The 17,367-nt window shown below is 40.5% G+C and overlaps 3 protein-coding genes across 4 annotated transcripts; 2 read left to right on the top strand and 1 right to left on the bottom strand.

Annotated features, from left to right (window-relative positions):
• Positions 1-3,286: 3,286 nt before the first annotated feature.
• LOC108134945 (succinate dehydrogenase [ubiquinone] iron-sulfur subunit) lies at positions 3,287-8,088 on the bottom strand. The gene is made up of 3 exons (XM_017255468.2): positions 7,725-8,088; positions 6,213-7,032; positions 3,287-3,792 (listed from the first exon to the last, which is right to left on the bottom strand). The coding sequence occupies exons 1-3, from the start codon at positions 7,963-7,965 to the stop codon at positions 3,585-3,587; spliced, it is 1,269 nt and encodes a 422-aa protein (XP_017110957.1). The 5' UTR covers positions 7,966-8,088; the 3' UTR covers positions 3,287-3,584.
• On the top strand, positions 4,634-5,973 carry LOC108134946. Of its 2 annotated transcripts, none has more exons than XM_017255471.1 (2): positions 4,634-4,724; positions 4,796-5,973. In XM_017255471.1, exon 2 carries the CDS (start codon positions 4,870-4,872, stop codon positions 5,227-5,229), a length of 360 nt encoding a protein of 119 aa, XP_017110960.1. In that variant the 5' UTR covers positions 4,634-4,724; positions 4,796-4,869; the 3' UTR covers positions 5,230-5,973. The 2 variants fall into 2 exon arrangements, with proteins under 2 accessions (XP_017110960.1, XP_017110959.1); XM_017255470.1 differs by having other exon boundaries at positions 4,634-4,728.
• Positions 8,089-9,405: 1,317 nt separating the features above from the next.
• Positions 9,406-17,274, top strand: LOC108134891 (fl(2)d-associated complex component). Its single transcript, XM_017255394.2, has 5 exons — positions 9,406-10,251; positions 11,457-12,105; positions 12,755-13,928; positions 14,895-15,306; positions 16,394-17,274. Exons 1-5 carry the CDS (start codon positions 9,555-9,557, stop codon positions 16,999-17,001), a joined length of 3,540 nt encoding a protein of 1,179 aa, XP_017110883.1. The 5' UTR covers positions 9,406-9,554; the 3' UTR covers positions 17,002-17,274.
• Positions 17,275-17,367: the final 93 nt, after the last annotated feature.

Raw genomic sequence — 17,367 nt, 5'->3', positions numbered from 1 at the left:
TTGGCTCTGGATGCCAGCAATCAGCCAGATCCCGGCATGAATGGAAATTTAAAAGCCATAAATCTTGGCGATTTTATATCATCTGTAACTATGGTAGCCGCAGAGTGGCAATCAACTTAAATGGCAAGAGGCAGGAATCTTTTCTCTCCAATAGTGTTGCTAGCTCAGCTTTTTCTAGCACAATTTTTATATATTTTGTTGGATTTTATGAATAACGGATCAAAACTACAGCTGTCTGCAGTTAAAACGTTTTAGTTTTTTTTTTTTTTAAGAAATGGTATTTTTGGTATAATCGACTAGCATTAAAATCTAAACATTATTTGGGCAAAGTGCTGGTCTGCTTCCCCTAATTAACAAATTTGTATATTTTTTTTTATCTTTTTTAAGTAGTTGCTATCTTGGGATCTCAAGCGATCGATCTCCCATCCTCCTCGCACTCTGACAGACCCTCCCTTTCGCACACTGCTAATTCCAGCACGTGTCTATGACGAAATGTGTTCGGGAAATGCCTGCTTCTTGGCTTTTTGATGCTTCGGTTCCATTCCTCTTGCTCCTCCACCTGTCAGTTGTCAGCGGCGGCTTTGCAGCTTAAATAATAACAGGAGGAGCAACGAGAGAATTATGGGGATTGTTCCACATTGTCAACGGCCTCAACACCTTGGAGCTGCGACAAAGGAGCAGGGGACTTCAGCCCAACATAAGCATTATTTCGGAGTGCGTCAGCCTGTGTGTGTGTGTGATGTATTTATTTTTAAAAACACCAAACAACAAAATATACATTTTAAACAAATTTTTTTCAAATAAAATATTATTTGTTTGTTTTTAATTTTCTAGTCCTCTGCATAATTTCAGTTTTTCTGTAAGAAAACAACGGACACAGTTAAATTTCTTGGAATTTAAAGTACTCTTTTAAATTTATTTAAATAGTAACAAACAAATTTTAATAATAAAATAAACAGTAACGAATTATTGCCTCCCCTTAAACTGAAATATTTTTAAATAAATCTTCATATAGAACAACAGTTCCAGAGTCTTGTTCGAATAATCAAAATAATGTAGTCTTTACTAAATAATGATTTTTCTTAAGAAATGTGTATTCCATCAAAGTTGGTTTGAAATACAATGTTTATTTATTTACGTTTAAAGTTTAGGATTAATTTTTATTAATACTACATTTCTCGACAGATATTCGGACTGTATTATTACTTAATAGTTGACTTTAATTGTATTTTTGTTTGATATTATTAAACACATTTTTGAACGAATGTTTAAAACAATGCCATGTGTAAATATAACCAACCTTTAGCTCGAGCTTCTGTAACCTATGAACCATTTAACTTTTAATTTAACGAGTGAACATTTTGTCAACTGATATTTAAATGTATTTTTCTTTGGCTGGCCAGTGTAACAATCGTGCTCGGCTGGCTCATTGTTGACAATGTCGTTTGTCGCTGATATCTGGACGGCAGGTGCAAACGGGCGCATTGCTGGAATAGCCTTTTAATTGTCTCCTCGCCTCGCAGCTCCTGATGGCCTAAACTTCTGGAGAATCGGACGGAATGGTTCTCCAGCGGCACCAGAATGGGAAACTGCGGATCAACTGGCTTTTGGTTAATCTTCTGGGGCTCTTGCCGAAGGCTTTTCATCTGATTTGTGCCTGTCAGCTCGATTGAGTGTCAAGGAGATTGAGTGTTGTCGCAGCCTAAAGAAATAAACACGAAATATATATCAAGTGCGGAAGCCGCCCAATTTGATACTCTTTATTAAAGGTAAAAATAAATTTTCAAAACAAATAAATAACTCAAGCGAATATATAATAATTAGAACTAATTATTGGTTTTTAATAATTTTTTTTACTCACTTAAGGGTGGGCTTTAAAGTAAGGATTGCTTGTTATAGCGACTTATTCGAAGGGTATTTGAACATTAGAAAACAGCATGAAAAGTGCAAGTTGTGTAAATGAAAACGTGACAAGTTTTCCCGCTTTTCTTGCTTTCATTTCCCCGTTTTTGCGACGGCTGCTGACAAGTTCGGAGGGGCTTGTTATTTTTAAAGAAAACAACATCGAAAGTATTCCATTCCGAACCCGAGTCACTCCATTTCCAATTCCTCTGCCCGACGGAAGATTTGCGTTGGCCTATTTATAGACTCCCATCGAGACGTTTGGACCGTTTTCACAGTTGGTTTCATTCACTGCCCCCCAAAAACTCCATCCTCGGACCAATTGGAAAACCAATCTTCTTTGCGTGCACAGAAAACCATTTTTATATACTCTCAGAATGAATCTTAGCCATGCTAAAGTTTCTAGGAACTTTAATAAAATTAAGTGCTGGTTTTTTAAACACATTTTCCTTGCTCAGTTATCATTTCATTATTTATAGCCAGTGCTGATAACTTTTTTGTATTACAATGGAAGAGATAATATCAGTATAATGCACAATTGTATCAATTAAATTATAAAAGTATAAAAATCAAAAAAAAAAAAAATTATATATGTATCTATAAAGTTTAAGCTTTGTTCTAGTAATAATTACTGCTGTTTAAGAGCGCCTTAAAAAACTTGTATTAATACTCGTTTTTAAAAACATTAAATATATGATCGATTTTTTTTTAAGTGTGGGAAGTCGCTCATTTCATCCGATTTCATTCTCTATTTGTTTGGATTGGACTGGTGCAGACACGAACATTAACATCCACATAGCTACAGCATTTTCCCACTTAATTGCAACGTGAAGTGCAGAAATAGCAGACAAACACGGGTTCTGGAGGACGATGACTGGGAGGGGCTGGGACTGGAAATTCCGGGGATTCATCGCAATGCTGAGCGTGCTTGGGATCGGAATCGGGATCAGTTTGATTCATCTGTCCAACTGCAATCCATCTTCCCAACGATCTCTATTTTTTTATACCCATCCTCGCATTTGTAAGATTGTTTTTCGATTGATCAATTAATAGATGACTTGTTCTATCCTTCGAGAAAAATCGATTGGAAATTGTTGGCACTGCTTATTTTTCATTTTTGCTTAAAAATTAAAGTTCTAAATATATAATATATACCACACAAGAAATTAAACTGTGTAACGAAGCCCTTATCTAAATATATAAATATAAGTTTAGAAAAATGTTTTATCAGTTGTATTAAATAATTGTTTCCATGTCCCTAATTAATTAATTAATTAAGTTTATGAAAAATCAAATAAATTGTTTTGCTTTACCAGGGAAATATTGTTTTTAAACAAACATTTTGATTTAAAAAAAGGGAATTTTAAATTTAGTTATTATTATTTTATTATATGTTTTTATCGTACAATTGGTTAACCAATTGTTCATAGTGTGATTTCATTCTTAAGCTCTGTGTAAAAATATATAGTGTAAGTCGTGATTATATTTTTTAGAATTTTTAAGGATTTGTTCGTATTTGTTACATTGCTATGTTGTTTTGTTGTTGTGTCTACCTTTCCTATTTTATATTTTTTTTTGGATTTATGGTCGAGAGTGATCAGATCAGTTCGGGGTAGGATTGTGTTTCCGGTGTGTAGTGTTTATCCCAATAACGTTATGTCGAGGTTTTCAAAGTACAAAATCTAGGGTTTCGCCTGAAAGAGGGCGTCTGTTTGGAGTTGAGGCTTTGCCTTTTTCTGGAGTCCCACCAGAAGTCGTTTCAGCTGGATGATGGCTCGCGCGGGATTGAGATGCTTGGGGCACGTGTTGGTGCAGTTCATGATGGAGTGACAGCGGTACACCTTCCACGGATCCTTGAGGAAGTCCAGTCGCGGCTTGGTGGCCTCGTCCCTGGGGGGATGTCTCAGTTAGTTAAGCGTTGGATTAGGGAGGGAGTATGGTTTTAAAAATTAAGTTGAAAAATGAAATTCGTAAATGGACGCATAACATTAAATAATGTTGTGTGTAAATTTTATCTTCAACTTCGAAACATTTGCTCAGGTCGTTTTGAAATTTTAGCACTATTTCTGTACACAAGTTACGAGTTAACGATGTATTTTTTTTTTTTTAATTCGTAAATTTTTTTTTTAATTTCAGTAAAAAAAATGTACAACCAAGTAAAAGTATATGTATTCGTAAGTCTATCCGTCCGTCTGTCCGTTTCTACGCAAACTAGCATCTCAGTTTTAGAGCTATCTTGATACAACTTTTAAAAAAATTGTCCTCCTATTGAGCCGAAAAAAAAAGCGAAAAAAGCGCTCAAGTGTAGTTTTGTGATCTTTTTACAAGAACTGACAATTTACTTTGAGTACAAAAACTAAGAATCCCTAATTTTTATTTATTTTTTTTTTTATCAAAAATAATTAATTTTATTAAATAATTCAAAAACAAAGATTTTCATTGCAGAAATAAGAAAAAAAGTGAAATGTTAACTGTTAATTAATGTTAAATGTTAATTATAAAACTAATAATGATTATGGTTTCTGGTTTTAACTGATTGTTTTTCTGAGAACTTAGCTATGATCTGGAGAATTTACCATTTTGCAAAATTAAAGGCAACCTTAACAATAAACAAGTTGCTTTCTTTTTCTTTGTGTGTAGCCATGTAGCCATGTAGTTTTGTAGTCGTGTAGCTTGGCTCTGTTCTGCTTATGCTGATATGTTTTTTGACATTCAGTTTCGAAGCGCAACTGATAACGAGCTGGTCGGCGGAGCGGAAGAATGAAATATTATTAATTCATTTAATTCACTCTTGAGCAGGAAGCCAGCGATAAGAACAAATGGCAAGTAAGGCGGATGGGTGTAGATGTGAAATCATCTTAAAGGCAGCGTTATATAATTCTTCTTAAAATAGTTTTTTTCTAACGATCCTGCTATTGGCACACGGACATCCTATGGTTGCCCAATGCCCACCAGCTCCAGGAATTGATGAAGTCGAAAAACCAGCATGGCCACGTTGTCTTCTCACCCTTCGTCGTGGCTGCCATGCTGGCACTGATCTATAGGTCATCGGTGGGTGATACTTTCGGGTGGTGTCGATACCAGCTACGACAAGTGCTCCACATTCTATTTGAGAACGTGGGGGCCACGACGATCGACGACATCTTGGGGCGAGTCGGTTTCTGGAGCTCAGGCTACTCCAACGGAGCAACTTTTAATGCAAGCAAGATGAACAACCACGCTGTCTATGGTCTGACCAATCTGCCCTTGGATTTGCCATTCAGCAAGCTGAAGAATCACGGACTTGGACACCTCAATCGTATAATAATAGCTCCATGTCCTAGTTAACAAGTCTCTGCCTGTCCAAGGAGTCAAGGAGTCGCCAACAGGCGGTTCGTCTTTGCCATCAGCACCCCCACCTCACTGATGTTCATAATCGTTTGGAGAAGCAACACTAAAGTTTGTACTTATGGAGAACTGAACTTCGATAATCTAACATTACGTGGCGGGGAACGCAACAAATTGAATAAACCGATTTTAAGCGCAAAAGTTTAAGATCATAATAATGATCCGATATAAGGAATCTTTTTGCTGGAAAGTTTCCTGATATTGTATCTTTATTATGATCTGCAACTTTTGGTCATAAAATTGATTTATACAAATTGTTGCGTTCACCGCCACGTGACTTTTGGTTATCGAAGTTCAGTTTTCCATAAGTACATCTTTTACCTTACTCTTGTTGAAGATCATGAACAGCACTGAGTTGGGGGTGCGGATGGCAAAGACATTAAAGTTTCCTGACAATATATTATATAATCAAATACATTACAATGTACAGCTGCGGTCAAAATAATAGTAGTGGGAAAATGTAATGTGCTTAAAACATACTTTTAAGGCATTTTATAATGCATATTATAATGCTAACTAAACAATAAACCAAAAGAGACTTAAAATCCCTTTGACATGGTTATAGTTTTTAAAGAAAATAAAATACTGTTAAAAAAAAATTAGTTAAAATTCACTTTTTGAAATGCTGTAGTAAATTTAAGGAAATAAGAATAAATCATCGTTTATCTGCACTTCGAATTGGAATGAAAATGTTTTTGGTATCTGTCCTGTTTTCCAAAATAAAAATTTCAAAAATGTCACAACATTTTAATCGAAGGAGTTTAGCAACAAGTTCATTGTTAATTCTTGCCAGAAATTTGTTATACTTTAAAATTTGTTTATATATATTTTTGTATATTTAAAAATTGGTCAGAAGTTTGTAAAGCAGAATAAAGAAATAAGAACAAAACCCCTTTCCCAAGAAAACCCCATTTAAAGCTCACCTGGAATCGATGATCCAGCGGTAGGCCTGCATGAGAACGGCTGGTCCCAAGTACTTATTGCTGTTCCACCAGTACGATGGACAGGATGTCTGACAGCAGGCGCACAGGATGCACTCGTAGAGGCCATCGAGCACCTGGCGATCCTCGATCGACTGGAGGTACTGCGCCGTTCCGGCCTCCTTCTTCAGATCCTTGCGCTGCAGCCAGGGCTGAATGGAGCTGTACTGGTCGTAGAACTGGCTGAGATCCGGCACCAAATCCCGCACCACATACAGATGCGGCAGTGGGTAGATGCGGCAGCACTTGCTCTCGTTCTGATCGATATGGGAAACGCAGGCCAAGGTGTTGGTGCCATTGATGTTCATCGCACAGGAGCCGCAGATGCCCTCGCGACAGGAGCGGCGAAAGGTGAGCGTGGGATCCATTTCGTTCTTGATCATTATCAGGGCGTCCAGCACCATGGCGCCGCACTTCTCCAGATCCACGCTGTACGTCTGCAGTTGCGGCTGATCGCCGGGCTTCCAGCGGTAGATCTCGAAGTTCTTCATCCGAGGAGTGGAGGATTTGGCCTTGGCGGCAGGCGGTGGCGAAGGCGGTAGAGGTGGTAGCCCAGGTGGCTTTCCGGCGGACGCTCCTCCGGGCTGGGCGGATCCGGCTCCGGCTCCTGCTGGGGCTGGTGATGGGGCTGGAGCTCCTTCTGTTCCTGCTCCTGCTGGGGCTGCAGCTGGGGCTGGGGCTGGCCCTCCTCCTCCTCCGCTCCCGGAGTACCGTCTTCTTGGGGTTGATCCTCCGCCGGTTGATCCTCTGGGGGCTCTTCCTCCTGGGGAAATGGTTAGCCAAAATATAGAAAGTAAAGGGACAGAAAATAAAATATTAAAATTGAATTAAATTAAATTATATAAATGAAACAAATTCTTTACAATCAATCTATTAATATCTTCCATGATTTTTTAAAGCTCTTATTTTTATAATTAATAACATTTCTGCACAAAAAAACTAAAAATGGATTATTATTTTCAAGACAAAAAAAAAATCTGTCATAACTTTTAATACATTTTTTTTGGTGCTCAAAATAAAACCGATATTGACACGGCGACATACAAGTTTTGTTTTTTTGCTTAAAAAACGTAACAATTATATATAACACTGTTTTTTTAAATACAGTTAAATTTACTAAAATTTATTTGTCCAAAAACGCGTTATGAAAAAAAATCTTTAAAAAATATTGAATTTTTTTATATATATATTTTTTAAGAAAAATAATTATTTCTGCACAACAAATTTAAAGAAAGGCCATAATTGTTTTAGAGAAAAACCGATAAAACTGAAAATAATGAATTATATTTGGAGTCCTATTTGTTATCCTCTAAAATAGAATTTATTTATTTTGCTTAAATTTGTACTCCTGGGTGACTAAATAAAAACTCAAAAAATATTATTTTGTGACTTATAAAAAAACCTTTTTCATGTGTTCAAAATTCAAGTAAATCTCTTAACGGAAATTGAACCCACCTGATCCTGGTCCTGCTCCTTGCCCTCCTCCTTGGCCACTGGGCTGGGCGGACTGGGATACCATGGATACCACGGATACTGTGCCGGCGGCAGCCATCGCTGGTCCGGATAGCGATACGGTGGACATAGCCGGCGCAGAACAGGAAACGGATTCGGACACATCTCCGGTGGCGGCGTAGCCCTTCAGCAGCCACGTGCCCTGTTTACTTAGCAGCCGAGGCTGCCGGCGCAGCAGATTCATTGGTTTTCCCGATTGAGACCTCAAATTAGGGGCTTCTTCAAAAGCCTAATCAATTTTAGCTTGAAAAAAAATATTTTTATATTTAGTTTGAGAGGGAGTTAGATATTGTGTGTTGTTATGCCGAAACTCGTATCAAAACTAAGTCAGAGAGGGGACTGATCTGGGATTATGACTTGATTTTAGAGGCATGGCTGGCTTGTTTACAAAAATTGTTAAATACAATAGTTGATTTTAATCTAAATATATACGTATTTATTTTGTTTTTTATACCCTTGCAGAGGGTATTATAATTTCAGTCAGAAGTTTGCAACGCAGTGAGGGAGACATCTCCGACCCTATAAAGTATATATATTCTTGAACAGCATCACTAGGCGAGTCGATCTAGCCATGTCCGTCTGTCCGTCTGTCCGTCTGTCTATCCGTCTGTCCGTCCGTTTCTACGCAAACTAGTCTCTCAGTTTTAAAGCGATCTGCATGAAACTTTCCCAAAAGTTGTCTTTCTATTGCAGGTAGTATATAAGTCAGAACGAGCCGGATCGGACGACTATAGCATATAGCTCCTATGGGAACAATCGAAAAAATAAATTAAAAAAAATTATAACTTATAAAAAATGTTTCATTTAGTTCTTCGACATATAGTAATGGTTAAATATTTCAGAATTACGGTTTAAATTTCATCAAAATCGGACGAGTATATCATATAGCTCCCATAGAAATAATAAAAATATATAAAATAACTATATAATAATTGAGCTGCAAATCATCATAGCTTCAATGTTTTTAGACATATACGCAAGTAAATCATAATTTTAATGTTTTAAAAAATATTTAATTTTTGCAATAGCTGCAAGGGTTGCTTCCTTTTCTTGTTTTGTTAGGGACTTAACATATATTTTATTTTTAACTATTTATGTTAGTAAATTAAAATTAACTAAATTCCTACTGTGAAGGTGAAAAAGATGGACAAAAAATCTGCAACTATCTATTTATCTATTATTCAAACAAAATTCTTTAGCATGTATATTTCATTTGGTCTTCAAATCGGTGTTAAATTATTTATATATATTTTTTTTTAAATTTAGAAAAAAATGTATAATTTATAAAATTTTTTTTTAGCCATATAATAAGGTAACAAAGGTCATCTAAGATACTAATTGTAAGCAACCAGTTTAATATATACTTTGGACAAGATAAAAAGAAAAAAACCGATTTTTTACACATTGAGAGACAAGTTTTTAAAATGTATTTAAATGTAATTGAGCCAATTTTTCAATTTTCGAGTATTGTTTGTGCAAATTGGTTATTAAACCATTTAAAAACAGCAATTATTTGATGTAAGCAGTTAAAGCAGTTTTATTTTTTCAAAATAAATATCGATAGCAGCCACCGCGTTAGCCAACACTGGCATCGATAGGCTGCACAGTTATGTATCGGTAAACGCGAAAAAGAAGAAGAAGTGGAAGGGCCACCAAAACGAAGAAAACGCAAAACGAAAATTGGACAACAAAGCAAAAAGATCATAATATTCCACGTAAAACGCATAGGAATCAGCCAAAACGGAGGCGCGCAGGCTAGCGGAGATCGCGGCGATGGAGAAGAAGGCCAAGGAGTCGCTGCGCCGCTACAAGAAGGCCGCCCGCCACAGTGCGACGCACTCAAGCAGTTCGGACTCCACTTCGGATTCGGACAGCGGTAGCAGCTCTTACAGCAGCTCCGATAGCGAGCAGGGTGTGGGCGTAGGCGGCAGCGGCGGTGGCGGTGTGGGCGGACCCGGCGGCGTGGGCGGCCCCGGTGGCAGCGGTATCCACGGCCATGGCCCACATCCCCATGGCCATGGCCATCATCCGCGATCCGCGGAGCGCCATCATCGCAAGAAGAAGAGCTCACGGCGTGGGGGCAGCTCCTCCGGCGAGGAGACATCGCGGCGCAAGCGGGACAAGCGAGATCACGTGCAAAAGAAACTGGTGGCCAAGCGGAATCACATCAAGCGCAAGCTAAAGGAGGCGCGTCTGAAGAAGAGGGCCGCCGCCGCCCTGAGCGGCCATGTCCATCGCTCCCTGTCGCCCACCACCCGCGCCAAGCTCAAGAAGCTGGCCGAGCGGAAGCGGCTGCGGGCCGCCAGCAAGGAGCAGCGCGAGCGGGACAAACTAAGGGCCGTCCAGCGGGACAGGGAGCGGGATCACCATCGCTTGGGCAGCAGCCGGAGTCCGCCGAGCAGCAGCACCACCACCACCACCAAGATACGCATCCACCAGGACATCGTGGGCAAGCGGCAAAAGAGTCCAGGTAACTATCTTCCTCAGAAAGTTGGCTGAAGAATAGAACAACATGTTTACTTGACTTTCACTTAATCATATATTTAAACAAGTTAAACCATATATTTCCTAAAAGAATAGAAAGTTGTTATTAAAGAATAACATATTCTCTTTAAATATTCCTCTCAAAAACCTATCTTCAAATAAGTAAAACCATATATTTTCAAAGAATAAAAAGTTCTCTTAAAAAAGGAAAAACATATATTGTCAAAGAACAGAAATTTATTATTAATAAATTTAATTTATGCTCTCTTTAAATATTCCTCACAAAGAAATTCTGAAATTTCTGAACTCCTCACAAAGAAAGAATTGAAAGTTGTTACTCAAGTTACTTTACTTATATCTCACAAAATCTTATTCTTTAAGCAGAATTACCAAATTTTCTCAAGGAATATAAAGTTCTCTTTAGATATTTCCTATAAAATTGTACATATTTATTTATGTATCTTTTAATAATCTCCTTTCTCTAATCATCGTTTCTATCACACACTTAAAAAAATTGCCGAAAACCATTAATTTCTAATGAATGTTATGTTCCTTTTAATATAACTATTAAAATTTAACATGTGTATATATGTTTAGGTTTTTAAGCAGTATATATTTTACCGATCTGTATTTAGTAAAATATTTAAAAGGGTTGTAACCATAGTAACAGACTATTTTACCTGAAAAAGTTGATTTAAACTTGTAGTTTTCGAATAATAATACGTTAATCTTAAACATTTCCATAAAATTATTCCGTATTTATTCTTAAGTTTGCATTATTACTGATTTTTGAAAGGTGGCAATAGTGGCTATGAAACAAAAAGATATTTTATAATTATTTTTTTTATCAGCAAATCGATATGTTATAGTAACAATTTTCAAACTGAATATAATATAAAGGAAATCATTTTAGTCAAGCAAAAACGTCTTAAACTGTCAAACATTTATTATTTTTTTTTGAAAGACATGCAACCCTAAAAATATTTCATAACTTCATTATTTTGCTAGTGTCAAACATTTGACTGACAGCTAGCTAGCTATTCTCTGATGGAATCGTTATTTTAAAATCATAGCTCAAAACGTTATTTAACCATTTAAAATATACTTAAATTTTATTATTTACTAAAACACCTAGTAAGATAATTTAGTTAAAAGTTTGTTTAACCAGCTAAATCTTACCTTGTTTACTAGGCTTGGGATCAGGACTTGGAGGCGGAGGCAGCAGCTCGTCCTCGCGCATGCACCACCAGCTGATGTCGCGCGAGAAGATCATCATACAGACGCGGGCACGCGGACGCACTCCGTCCCTGGAGCGGGAGCGGGAAAGGGAGCGTGAGCGAGAGCGGGAAAGGGAACGCGAACGCCATGACCTGTCCTTGCGCGAACGAGATCGCCGGGATCGGGAACGCGAGCGAGCGGAGCGGGAGGCGGCCAGGGACAAGGAGCGCGCCGAGGCGTTGGCTCGCTGCCAGGAGCGTCAGCGGGAGCGGGAACGCTTGGCCCGCGAGAAACTGCGCCGTCAGGAGGAGGAGGAGGGCGGCAAGCGGGGCGGTCCTGGGCGCGACTTGGATCTGCCGCCCTATGGCAGTCGGGAGCGATCACTGGACACCGTCGAACGGGAACGGGAGCGGGAACGAGAACGTGGCGGTCGCCATGTGCGCGACAAACGGGAACTGGATCCCTATGAGCGGGAGCAGGAATATCTGGAGGAGCGACATGGCCATGGGCTGATGGACGAGATGCGAAGGTATCGGCGCAGGGACCTTAGTCCACTGCCCGATCACTATGCGCCCAGGATGCGGGATCCCCGCGAAATGTACTCCGAGGAGGAGCGAGAAAGGTGAGTTGACCGTACGATTCCTTTCCTGGAAAAGGTAATTCCATCCGTTACTCGTAGAGCAAAAGGGCATATTGTATTTGTTGAAAGGTGGAAGGACTCCGACTTCCAACTCTTTAACGAATATATATTCATTAATCTAGCCAATCTAGCCATGAACGTCGAGATCTCGTAACTATAGAAGCCAGACTTTTGTGATTTAACATGCAGATTCTAGGTTTTCCCACACAGCGAAATTTTATTTAAAAACTTGAACACACCCACTCTAACGCTCACAAATCGCAAATCTCCGTCACGTCACTCTAAGAAATGGTAGAAGTTGTTGGGTGTATATGTCTATTCGGTCAATATCTATCGACAGATCAAAAATTGTCCAAATCGAAACAGTATTTTAGAAGTTATTAAGAAGGTTTTAACTATGACATTACTGCATATTTGAAAAACGGTGGTGTTGACCTTGCAATTCGGTAGATGGCGCTACCTAAAGCCCTATTATGTTGTATGAACATATTTACTTTGAAACTAAAAACTTAACCGTTTTCTTTTTAAATAATTACCTTTTTGGTTAACCCATGAGATATTACTGTCTTTCCCCCTGTCGTTTTTGCACCCCAATCTTATATGCTCCATTTAAACACATACCTTATTTTAGAGCCTACAAGCGCGCCTATCTGGATGCCCGCTATTCCTCGCGGGAACGTGAGGCCTGGCTGGAGGCCCGTGAGTTGCGAGAGCGGGAGCTGCAGGGACGCGAGTACCGCGACCTGGAGGCCGAGGAAGGGCTATATCCGGACGAGCGGGAGCGCCTGATCCGCGACAGGGAGCGAGATCGGGAGCGGGAACGCGACCGTGAGAGGGAGCGCAATATTGGACCGCGTGGCGACTTCCGTGCGGAATGGGAGCGCGACTGGGACGAGGAGGGCGGCGGCGGTGGCGGCAGCGGTCCGGGCGGCGGTCCAAGTGGCACACCGGGTCGACCCAGTGGCTTTGTGGGCGGACCCAAGCGAGCCAAGCCACCAACACATCCAGGCGGAGGAGCTCCGCCGCAGCAGCAGCATCATTCCGCCTCGGAGCCCGACTGGGATGCCGACGAGCGGGAAAGGGAGCGGGAACGAGAGCGCGAGCGCGATCGGGAACGCGAAAGGGATCGCGAGGAGCGTCCGGATGGAGGAGTTGGTGGCGTTGGCAACGACAGACCATCGATTAAAAACGAGCCCGCCTGGTTGGAGCACGATCAGCGGGAGAAGCCGCGCGCCTGGCAGCAACAGCAGTCGTCCAACTCTGGCGGCGATTGGCGGGATAACGACGATGCCCCGCCGCCATCAGCTCATCCACATCCAGCCTCGCCACATCACCATGTGCACCCCAGAGGCGAACGAGGATCGGGCCGTGGATTCCGGCGCGGTGGCCACGGCGCACATGGCGATCATGGCGATCGACCCGGCGGCTACCGCTCGCATCCGCCACCGCTGATGACGTTGCCCGTGCAGCCACCAGGCGGCTATTCGCGTGGATTTCCCCACAAAAGGCTGCCCTACGGAGGCGGTGGCCGAGGTGATGGCGGCGGAATGGGCGCCAGAGATGGCGGACTACCTGGCTCTGGCTCCGGATCCGGCTCCAGCTCCGCTTTCCTCAAGAAGCACACACACGCCCCTTTGGTGTCGCCCACGCAGACGCCGCTCCTGAATCCCCTGCTCAATCCCGGCAAGCCGAATGCAGCCGCTCAGGCGAGCGCCGTGGCTGCTGCAACCACCGCAGTGGCCGCGGCCAAGGCGGCGGCTCAAAGTGCCGCCAATGCAACCACAAATCCCGGAATACTCGCTCAAGTAAGTTCAGTTTTTAATTTAACTTGGAGATTATAAAGGTTCTAATATATAATGTAAATTTTTAAAATCAAAATTAATCCTTTTAACTCTCAAGTTTTTTTTAAATTTGTTTATGCTTATCAATTATTCACTCTTGCATAGTAATTTTTGATTGTCCGTTAGGGTAAATAATTAAAACCAAAACAGACAGTGGTTTCGTTTTTCCTTACTAGCCTGAAAGCTATAGCTCAGTCAGTGTTGCCAGCTTAGTTTTTCCCCCTAGATTTAGAGGTTTTCCGACGGTCTAGGGGGAAGGTAAATGTTTATTTTTTTAATTGTACTATTTAAAAAAAAATTACAAAACACAGAGGTTACCTAATTTGTAAACATGACCACAAAATATCGAACATCAACTTAAAGTTCTTGTAAATATTTTATATGTTTCCGACTTTGTCTACAATATTTTTATCAAGAAAGAATTTCAATTTTTTAAATTTTAACATGTGATTAAATTAGGGCAAAAATTAGATTGTAATATATATATAATACTCATCCTTTATTAAGTGTTAAGTTTAATATATTAAAATCTATTTAAATTTTATGCTTACTGTTTGGCAGGCATTAAGATTGTTTATAACTGCAGATTGTATCATATTTTGATTTTTTCTGGACTGTTTATGATTTCGAATTGAATCAATTAGTTTTAATTCTTTCTATTATCTACTACTTGATAGTATACAAAAATGTTTTGTTTATAACTGCATATTGGGTAATGATTTGATTGGCTGTTGGTGTAAATAATTTAAATCCAAACAGATAATGGTTTCGTTTTTCATTGATGAGTATAAAGGTTTTGTTTTGCAGCTACTTAGCTCATTCTTTCAAAGCTTATCAAGCTGGCAAGATGGTGAATCCATTATTAAATATTCTCCTTTTCAAATTTCGATTTCGATGTGTTTATATTTAATGCAATAATCTTACTTTAAGGTGAGCAAACTGAACACGGTGTGCATCAAGCAGGAAGAAGCCTCAGAGGATTCGGCAGGCACTCCAGAGTTGGGTGCCCAGGACTCACCGGCTCAGAACCTGAACCATTCGCTGACCTCCGAGGGCAATCCTGTCAAGCTGGAGCCACTGCGCACCAGCGCCGCTGAGGGCGAGCTGAGCGAGATTAGCGACAGCGACGACGACATCCTGAACAAAACGGACAAAGTGCGACCCAAGAGCGAGTTGCCCACTGAAATGGACCAGGAAATGGACACCAATGCCGAGGACGTCAAGAACGAGGGCCTCCATGGCGTGGCCGGTGGTCATCCGATTAAGGGCGAGGAGGTGGACGAAGTTCTGGACTTTGAGGAGATATCCGATGGCGAGCTGGAGGAGGATGCTCGGCACAAAGGTGAGAGAAACTAAGTGTTGGGTGTTATTGTGATTTAGATAGAACTTTTCGAGGCTTACGGTTTTAAAATATTTTTGTCGAAGACAATGCAGACATAATTTTGTAATCATATAACATTATGTTTCTCCTGCAAATACTTGTATTATAACAATAAACATTGTGAGTGAAATTATAGTTGTGACTCACAACAATTTCCAAGGCTTATGGCTTAAAAGTATTATTGATTTAAGACGTTTTCTAGATGTTTCAAAGCAACGTCAATGCGGATCAAATTTTTAAATCATATAAATACATATATTTTTAAAGCTATTTGCAAAATAGGTTGCTTGCTCATCCCACAATCCGCCTTTTTAGTTGGGAAAAATAGAAGTGAGATGTCCGATCATAAAGTATATATACATAGCTTTAAATGGTTTTTTGTTTATAGCTAAACAAATAAAAATGTAATTAAATAAATAAAAAGTGAGGAGAGCCTGAAACGTGACGTATCGGTAATATATAATAATACGTCCAAAAACATAACAAATACATTTTCCACCGATGACATCATTTTGGGCACAATAGTGTCAAAAGCTTAAAATGAAAATTGGAAGTCACGTGACACGGAAAAGTTACAATACATACAGCTGCGGTCAAAATAATAATAGTGAGACAAAGCATAGGACAGCTTAAGTTATTATAAAGTCTTCTTACCTCTTAACAAAATAAGGTTAGAAATCTCTGATATGGTTTTAGTTTTTTAAGGAAAATCAAAACTGTGTACAGCAGTTATTACAGTGTTTGACTGATTTTATAACAATTTTAAAAAATAATCATAAAATCTCGTTCATCTGCACTTTATATTGCAATAAAAATATTTTTTAGTATCTGCGCTATTTAAATTTATAATTTAAAAACAATTTTGTGTGTTAATCTTTTTAAAATAATATACATATGATAAATGTGTGTTATGTATTAAAGTATTTCCAAATGTTTTCGATTGCTTTTCCTATTAGGTAAAAAAACTATTATTATTTTGACCGCAACTGTATATATTATAGTGATGATTTATTCACCCCCAAAACTCATTTCTCATCCCATTTCACAGGCATTGGCGATGCTTTGGGCGTGGACTGGCAGGGCTTGATAGCGGAGACCCGCCAGCAGGCGTCCGAGGCTCAGGCGGCACAGCAGGGCGTCGACCGGGGCACCTCCGCCAAGCAGCGGTGGCAGCCACATCGCGTCCTCCTCGACATGGGCATATCGTTCGGGATGGCGGGCGAGAGCTACGCCCGTCGCGTGATGGAGGAGGCACGCCAGCAGTTGATCCAGGAGAAGGAGCTGTGCCAGCTGCGCGAAAGGGAACGCGATCTGGATGGCGTTGGTGGGGACCAGGATCAGCCATCGCCGGCCAAGATTGCCTCGCCGCTGCTCGACTACCGCGAATTCCTGGCCAGTCCGCAGCAATTGGAGCCACTGGCCTGCGTGCAGATGGGTCTGCGCAATGCGGCCGCCGAACGTCAACGATTGGTGGGCAATGTGTGTGGTCCGGGTAGTCGCGCCTTGAGTGCTCGCCAGGATCTGCGACTGCGCCGCCAGCTGTGCGGTCTGCCCGCCAGAGAGTGCGAATTTCCGCGCAGTGTGCCCCTCGTGGGCGACGGACTGCGCAATTTGGCCATGCAAATGTTCCAGCGCAGTCTGCTGGACGTCAAATGAGATCCGATGCCCGACGACGAGATGGAGAGGCGGCATTACCGCAAGCCACGTCACTATCGACTTGACATACAGATCTTCATGGGCGACCAGCAGACGAGAGGACGTGGGCGAAAGCATTACTAGACGATTGTTAGCAGTAAGCTTTTGATTTGATTTAAAATACACCTTGATGTGGAGGCATCCTCTCTCTCCTAATATGAAAATTGTGAATATCAACTGCATAAATATATATGTTCTAAATAAAAGTTATGGTCGTAAAAGGCCCAAAGTGAATGACTGATTATATATTCTATTGTAAATGCTTATGGAAACCAATTAAACTAGAGAGTTCTGAGCGGGGGCGCTGCCGAGACGATATGAGATCAT

The sequence above is a fragment of the Drosophila elegans genome, unplaced genomic scaffold (genome assembly GCF_018152505.1).
Source record: "Drosophila elegans isolate 14027-0461.03 unplaced genomic scaffold, ASM1815250v1 contig_149, whole genome shotgun sequence".
Lineage (NCBI taxonomy): Eukaryota > Metazoa > Arthropoda > Insecta > Diptera > Drosophilidae > Drosophila > Drosophila elegans.
This window is presented reverse-complemented; position numbering and strand designations above follow the sequence as displayed.

Bases quoted from the DNA above. Each gene is read 5' to 3' on its own strand.
- LOC108134946 (XM_017255471.1), top strand. From the start codon at position 4,870: ATGAAGTCGAAAAACCAGCATGGCCACGTTGTCTTCTCACCCTTCGTC.
- LOC108134945 (XM_017255468.2), bottom strand. From the start codon at position 7,965: ATGAATCTGCTGCGCCGGCAGCCTCGGCTGCTAAGTAAACAGGGCACG. The intron at 7,033-7,724 runs GTGGGTTCAATT...CCATTTCCCCAG, and splicing joins AGGAGCAGGACCAGGATCAG to GAGGAAGAGCCCCCAGAGGA. The intron at 3,793-6,212 runs GTGAGCTTTAAA...ACATCCCCCCAG, and splicing joins CGCTGGATCATCGATTCCAG to GGACGAGGCCACCAAGCCGC.
- LOC108134891 (XM_017255394.2), top strand. From the start codon at position 9,555: ATGGAGAAGAAGGCCAAGGAGTCGCTGCGCCGCTACAAGAAGGCCGCC. The intron at 12,106-12,754 runs GTGAGTTGACCG...ACCTTATTTTAG, and splicing joins TCCGAGGAGGAGCGAGAAAG to AGCCTACAAGCGCGCCTATC. The intron at 13,929-14,894 runs GTAAGTTCAGTT...TCTTACTTTAAG, and splicing joins ATCCCGGAATACTCGCTCAA to GTGAGCAAACTGAACACGGT.